The sequence below is a fragment of the Rhinolophus hipposideros genome (genome assembly GCF_964194185.1).
Source record: "Rhinolophus hipposideros genome assembly, chromosome: 19".
Classification (NCBI taxonomy): Eukaryota; Metazoa; Chordata; class Mammalia; order Chiroptera; family Rhinolophidae; genus Rhinolophus; species Rhinolophus hipposideros.
The window spans coordinates 52,054,185-52,061,786 of record NC_138065.1 but is presented as its reverse complement, the minus strand read 5'-3'; the positions used below and the strand labels follow the sequence as shown (position 1 = coordinate 52,061,786).

Sequence of the window (7,602 nt, the reverse complement as noted above, 5' to 3'; positions counted from 1 at the left end):
ATAGCCATGACAGAGTTGAACAAAAGGTCCTGTCGAGAGAACAGCGGTTAAGTAGGTGACACCAAGCCCTTAGGAGCCAGGCGATGGCTCCCGCAGCAGAAAAGCGCGTGCGGGGGAGGCGCAGGGAGGCGGGAGGGGGGTTCCCGGGGGCTGTGGCCGGAAGAGTCATGACCGTCAGCTCCCACGTCCACAGACTTCTCAGAGCCCAGGTACAGGTCAGGGTCTCCATCCCAACTACACTGCCCATCCTCGTCTGCACGTGCTCTGACCACGTAAAAACACAGCTCTGGGGGACAGAGAGGAGGCAGTGCCCCAGAAGCCTTCACTTCCTTCGGGAGCTCAGAGTCTTCAAAGTATCTTGTTTTAGTCAGGTCCCAGGTGGCAAGGGTTAAGCTAAAGGAAAACCATTTCCAAAGGCAAAGCAGAAACGGGTCAAATGGTACTTCAGGGAGGAGCAATGGGTGGGAGTGGGTGGGATGGAAGGGTAAGGTTTACCCTCTGCGTTTCTAGAATGTTCTCCTATTCCCCAATTTCACAGTGCTCGGTCGTGGACGAGGGCGGTGGGTCATCAGGTAGAAGGGTGAGGACCCCTTCCTAGCTGGGCAGGAGTCCTGCTTCTGCCCCCTGCGTGTCCCACAGGTGCTTGTTCTGGGGGCCTCTCCCCAAGCCTTTTAGTAAACCAGGACCAAATTCAAGAGAAGAGATACTACGTTGTTGTTGAATACACACTGTATTTAACTTTTTTTTTTAATCCCAGAGAAGTGAAATGCAACATCTGTTTGAGTTTATGTAACATCCAAAGACTGACGACTCAGAATTTCCTAATTCAAGTCATTTTTAAGGCACTCTGCAGAGCCAGCTTTCGTCTCTTCCTTCGTTGGGCTTTCCTCCAAACTGTAGCAGAATACCTGGTTTCTTTCTTCAAAGTCATACACAAGCTCATGCTTTATACCTGCTCTTTGTCCTGACGACACCGAAATACAGCACAATTCCAATGGGGACACAGTAAAGGAAGAAAATACATTGGGGGTGGGGGCTAAGGAGAGCACAGAAAGGACACAAGTAAATTAACTGATATGGTGGAGGAGCAGAAGGGAAATGGAACGGGGTGGGGGTGGGGTGGGGAGTGGGGGGTGGGGTGGCCAGATGGCTGGCTCCTGGTGAAAAACAGGCTACATTTCCCAGTGAGGTTTAAATTAATTTAGCTGGTTCCTTTTTTAAAAAATTCATTTTTCAAGATAGAGCCAGTATAAGGGAGGTGTCTCAAAATTATGGGTAGTGTATGTGGGTGACTGTGCTTGTGTTCATGCACTAACGGAGGGTGGATCGGAGACATAGGTACGATTTGGGGGGCTCTAAAAAAGCCTACCAGATAAAAAAAGAATCTCCCCACTGGTCCCGATTGTGCCTGAAATCCCCACCATTAAAGCTCCCCCTTCAGATTAAGGCATTATCTTTAGCCCCTCTTAAAATATAAATGTCACCTGGGAGGGGTGACACTCTACCTTTAGCATTCACTGACTGAACGGTCTGTCACCTGTCAGAAGTTAGGACCCTGAGAGATGGGACATAGGGCAGGGACATTCTGACTATGGGGAAAGAAGAGTAGGGGGCCGCCCACGGGGTGTGTGCCATAGTGTTTGCCCGGAAGTTACTCAGATGGGGGGTCGGGTAGCAAAAACAACTCTTCCTACCTCACAGGTTCCCTAGGCTGCCTGTGTGTGTAACGGTATGTACAGATCACAAATTCTATGTATACCTCACACGGAATTCACTCTGGCCCATCATGAACATAGCACACCCCTGTGGATCGTGATATACACACACACACACTCTCACACACACACAGTCACACACACTCACACAGACACACACAGTCACACACACTGACCCCCACTCAGCAGTGGCAATCTTATAAGTATGAAGCATGAGATGTCTCTTCTCAGCCATCTGGGATTTGGATGCTGCCCGATTGTTAGGAAAAGACTGGCTTGGGACAGTGTGCCTCCTTCCTCTGTCACCAGGAGACCCTCCGCAGAAATGGCCAAGGCTGGGGTTATAAGGACTGGGCGTGGGTGTTCCTGCCAGGATTGGGGTTTGGAGCCATGCATGTCACCAAAGTGCCCTTTAAAGCTTTGCTGGGGAGCCTAGAGGTTCAGGTGGAGAGAGAATCTGGCAGGTGGCAGGTTTCGGCTCCTGGAAAAGCTGGAGGTGGTCTGAGAACAGCCCCCAGGCCGGGTGGAGGCTCCAGCCTCGGGGGGACAGCGGTGGGACCTGCCACCTCGGCAGGGATGTGCTCAGGGTAGCTGAGCTGCTGGGGAAGGTTCAGGGAGGAGGAGGGGTGGGGTTCCTCAATGGCCTCCCATCCTTGGAGAAAGGAGGGACATAAAGAGTGAAGGAGGTGGGAGGGGGGCAGGGGCAGAGGAGAGAGAACACCAGACGTGCTTCTCAGCCCTGGTCTCATATCAGAATCATCGGGGTCACTTTTTAAAAACACCTGTGCCCAGGTTCAGCCCCCAGAGTCTCGCTGGAATGAGTTGGGGAGGGGACCAGGGTCTTTTTAAGCTCCTCGGGGTCTCTGACGTGTAGATAGTGTTACAGGACGGCACCAGAGCAGAGGAGACACACAGTTCTGAGATGGGCACCTGGGGCGGACTGGCTCCCCCCCCCACCCCCCCCACCCCCCGGCACGCGATGGAGGAGAAAGGAGACCTGGGGCGAGTGGGGAGGGGAGCAGAGAGGAGGGTTCTGAGGGTTCTGCTTAGACAGCCGTGCTTCTGTTGATGTGCGTGTCTTTAGAGCCCCACTAGCTGGTGGTTTCTAACCCCATTTCCGGTTGAAACACCTCTGGCGGAGGTGTTTGGGGGCAGGGAAAGAATCATCACCCCCCGCCCCCACCACTGCCATGTTTTCTGTGGCTTCAAAGAGGAATAACTCACTGTGCTCTCGGGGGCCTGGAAAACACCTTCTGGGGCTGGAGGCTTCAAAGATGGGGGTGGATTTCCTGTTGTATAATAAATACGTATTTCATAAATAACTAAACTAGTACGTAGAACATTCTTGCCCTCTTAGGGTGGTTCTCCCCTCACTCCTTGGTCCTGGCGGCATACGCTTTGCCCTTAGTCACCCAAAGGTACCCAGCCTGGCCATATGGGGGAAACAGGATGCTTTGGCCCTGGCCCTCCAAGGAGCAGAGAAATCTCGAAGGTGTTAACTTGGGCCCCCCATGTGGAGAAGAGAGGAAGAGGGGAGAGGCTTATGCTCTCTGTTTCCCACCCAGCGGGTAGGGAGGAGAGGCAGGGTTGGAGAATCAAGGCTGGACCACTTTAGGCCCCTGAAGTCCAGGCTGCCCAGCTCTGACGCCTGGGCAGCCTCACGCAGAGGGTGGGATGGGCTGGAGATCTGGTGGACCCAATCTTTGCACACAAAGAGACAGCAGGCACAAGTCCCCGCTCAACACAGCTCCCCAGGAGCCAACCAGCAGGCCACCCAGCCCATAGGGAGTGTTGCATGGCCCCTGGAGGGGTGAGAGGTGACAGGTCACGGGATGGGAGGGCAGCGAGGAGACAGGTAGGATGGCACTAGTGCTAATGGGAAATCAGGTGTCCAGGGCTTCAGCTTCTGCACCGTCCGTGGCTCATTTCCTCCTCTTAGTCTCTGCCATGTGGTTCTGCTTGCTGGGCATGCCTTGTCCTACTAGGTGACCTGTATGTGGACATGGAAACGTAAATAAAATGGGCATTAGGACAATGAGCAAAGAATGTCATTCTGTAAAAGCAGATGTCATCATCTGGGCACCATAAATAAATTTCAAAGGGACCGTGACCCTGCAACTTTATGTAAAACTATGGGTACTTATTTACCGATGCATTTCTCTATAAGTATGGTCTATAGCATTTATGTAGTTCTTAAAAAATGATTAAAAACTAAAATAATATCACGATCATCTATAGGTATACCCCAGCAGCCAGGCACAAAGGAGCTACAGAAATGGGGGGGCATTTCAGATGTTCCCTGGCCTTGTTGCAATTGTTTGAAGTTGGCAGACAACCCATTGCACACACACGGGGACGTAATAGCGTTGGAGCCACTGTAGAAACTGTTTCTCTGTCACCCTGCACTGTGGGACAGCTGCCCTGCTGTGTGTCGCAAATGCCAGTTCCCTTTCCTCAAAAAGCAATTGGCCAGCGCCGCTGGCTGTGCTAGGCTCTGCTGGCCCTTCGTGTCTTGCATGGCACAGCACGGCAGACCTGCGTGGTGACGGGGATGGGGTACGATGTGGGCACACGTGTGCACAGGCCTGGAGATCACCTCAGAGTCTGTGTGTCTGCTGCTCGTGGACCACACTGGCCAGGTGGCTACTTGCAAATTCACAGCATCGTGACAACTGCTGTTTGTTACCTTTATCCTTATATTGTTCATATTATATCAATTATATTTAGCCTACAAGGGGGTGCCTTTGGGTCAGCCTGACGGGTACAGAAACTATTTTAGCTGCATGGTTGAGTTTGGTCCATCAGTGGGTCACAAGGAGTTCAGAGCTCGCCGCTGAGGTGCTCTTGCAGCCTGGTAATTTCAAGGGGGTGACCATGGCACTGAGAAGCAGTCTTCTTCCCCTTTCACAGATGGAAAGGTGGAGGCGACCCGCGTGAGACCTGCATGGTCAAGTCAATTCAAAATGAGGCCTCAGGGTCTCAGGTCTCCTGATCCACGAGACCCCTCTGAGCTTCTGACAGGAGCTGACGGGGAGATGCCCACTTCTTCACTGAGGCGGGAAAGACAAAGTCGTTTTTGGCTGCAGAAAGTTTCAAATCTGAGTTTACAGCTGGTTATTCTCACAACAAATGCCCTGTTTCCTTCCTGGGGAACGTGTCCAAAGAAGGCTTCTGCCTTTGTTTGGTTTTGTGTGGCTTCTGGGAGCAGACATTCTCTTGGTTGCAGAAAAGCCATGTCATTCTTCAGGTGAGACAGATGGGTGTTTAGTGCCTGGTGTGTGCGTGTGTGTGTGCACACATTGGGCCCTAAGAGGGAGCCCCAGCCCCTCCCGTCTCATGTGCATATGCAGAGTCCTTCTTTCTTCCCTAATGAATTAAAAGGAATAGCTTTCTATAGTTTCTGGCACGTGAAGACGTGGGAAATAATTTAATTGGCTGCCTTGCTTTCAAAGCCCAATGTAATGAAATAGTTCTCAGCCTGGAGGGCATGTATTATCTTTCCTATTATTTTCCCAATCACCATTTCACGGGATCACGTCTGTGTAGACGGTTCTGACTGGTCTGACAGGTGGGGGTGACGGGGAGCTACCCAGCTGTCTCCTCTGTCCCCCGGGTCTGTGCGCTTTGCTGTGGCTGCAGGCTCCCCCTGGCCCTTCCCTTGGACGGGCTCAGCTGGACGGTGCTGTGTTGTCACCACATTCATCCTCACCGAGCCCTTGGCCAGAGGGGACCCCCGCGCACTGGCAGATGGGTGGATGTATTGGATAGAGAGAAGACTAAGGGAGACCTGGCCAGGGTCTGGGGTGCCCCATGCTGTGTACCCCCACAGCTTCCCCAAAGAGAGCGGGCCGGGGGTCTGCTTAGGCTGACACACCGTAGACGCTCTGTATACCCACTGGCAGAAAGGCTGTGTACGCAGTGGGATCTCACCATCCTCCCTCTTCCGCTGTCCTTCTGAAGACAAGAGTGCGTGGAAGTTGGCAGGGAGCTGGGCTGGGCTGGGTGAGGCAAGCTGGGCGTCTGGGGCGGACACTGTGGGGTTCACCCAGCAAGCGAGGGGCGGCTCCTGTACAAATCGGGTATACACTCTGCACCCAGGGCCTTGCCCCGCTCCCTGAGTCCCGGGCTGGCCTGCAGCAGAGCATTCCGCCCTCCTTCCTGTCTCCTCCCTGCTCCCGGGGCTGCCGGGCCTCAGCCACACTCAGTAAACACTTCATCTGCTCTGTCTGAAGCCCTCTGATCCCCAGGGAGGTCCGAGGGCCGCTGGGCCGCTGCCCTGTGCCCCCCCAACACCCCCATTGCTCTAATTCCAGGGTCTACTTTCCCTTTTCTCAAGCGGAACTGCCTGACTCAGCACACTCAGCTGTTTTAAGGATCCAGCCAGGTTTTCTGGGTTAGCCAAGGAAAATGGGAGCCTGGAGGCAGACACAGGCTCCTGTGCGAGGCCGTGCAGCTTGCTGCCCAGGGCCTGCCTCACACTTGGCCTGCTGAGAAGAGCTGGTAGGTTCTCGGTGGGACCACTTCCCAGTCGGGCAAAATTACTTCTCCCCTCAGAGTCTGCGGTGGGGGCCCAGCTGGGGGAGAGGCACAGTGTAGGGTGTAGGGACGGAGGTGGGGGGCTTGGGAAGTAGCCCTGCGGCAAGCTGGGTGGCTGTGAGGCTGGTCCAGGTGGGGCCCTGTGGGAAGGGGCCACAGCAGGCACAGTGGACCCAGAGGGCCGTAACCAGTGTGGCTCCGGTGTGGTGAGACAGCCTGGGGTGGGGGGTGCAGCATAGGAAGATGTATTTCCTCCTTTTACCTGCACCCACAGACCAGTCACGCTGCCTCCAAACTGTGGGGCCCCAGCCGAGACCTGGGACATCAGAAACTGTAGACAGGACAGTAGAGAGCCACAGAAAGGTGGGTAGGTAGGTAGATTATCTATCATCTCTCTCTCTCTCTCCTAGCTATCTATCATCTAATTTTTATTACTTCTACTCTGTATCTCTTGCCGAGCCCATGATGGAGAAAACATAGCTGTCCCTGGCTGGCCTCTCCAGTCACCCTAAACTAGGCAAATCGCGCTGGGACTTCAAGTCTGGCCCACATCTGATGTTCGCCCCAGGCTCCTTCCTTTCCAAAAGGCCTCCCGGAGTTCCAGTGACAAATTCTGTGCAGAGCTGCTTTCTACAGGGCCGGGCGGCGGTCTCCTTCCTTTCCTTGACTGCCAGGGCCCAGGCCTCTCCAGCAAGGTGTCTGGGGTGGGGAGAGAGTAAAGCCCACCGTCTTCACCGAGGCCAGGCTCACTTGGCAGGGAGAGTGGGTTTCCTGACATCGCTTTGGGCTTCCAAGTAGATGGGGCTTGAGGGCCTGGCATTAACCCTGGGCCCTGAGTCTACTGACGTGAGCACACTGTACATCAGGCAGCACTTCAGACATGTTTCTTGACCTCATCCCACCGTGTCTTCCTGACTGTGATGCTGGCTGGGCTACAGCAGTGGCTCAGCTAGCAGAGAAGGAAACTGAGGCCCAGATTAACGAAGTGATTTGCTCAAGGTCTAGGTCACCAGCTGGGTCCAGACGATCTCAAATCCTGCTGAGGTTCTGGCCTGCAGCCAATGGGCCTCCCTTCTGACAATAAAGTGAGAATGGCCAGACGACCTTGGCTGTCCTCTGGCCACGGAGCTGGCAGCTCCTGGGAAGGCCTTCCGTAGTCAGATGTTTTACCAAGGAAACTGGAACCAGATGTACTCAAGAACTCAAAAGAAATTAATGGCATTAAGACTCGCGGGTAAAAATATCTGTGTGCACTGAGCTTGCTCTCTCAGCTCCCTTTTTATCTAAGGATCGTTTAGGCTTAATTATAGAGTTCAGGCATTCGCTGGGTTGTTGAATTTCTTTTCAGCTG

At 53.8% G+C, this 7,602-nt stretch overlaps 1 protein-coding gene across 4 annotated transcripts in view; it reads right to left on the bottom strand.

Annotated features, from left to right (window-relative positions):
* Nucleotides 1-762: 762 nt before the first annotated feature.
* The window catches only part of FAM78B (family with sequence similarity 78 member B), a 52,052-nt gene continuing 45,212 nt past the window's right edge, over nt 763-7,602 (bottom strand). Inside the window, exon 2 of one of the 4 annotated variants that reach the window (XM_081026413.1) lies at nt 763-3,705. In XM_081026413.1, the coding sequence (XP_080882539.1) occupies nt 3,651-3,705 (55 nt within the window). In that variant the 3' untranslated portion in view covers nt 763-3,650. The remainder of the gene's footprint in view (nt 3,706-7,602) is intronic. The other 3 variants (XR_013991749.1, XR_013991750.1, XR_013991751.1) reach the window with 3 other exon arrangements.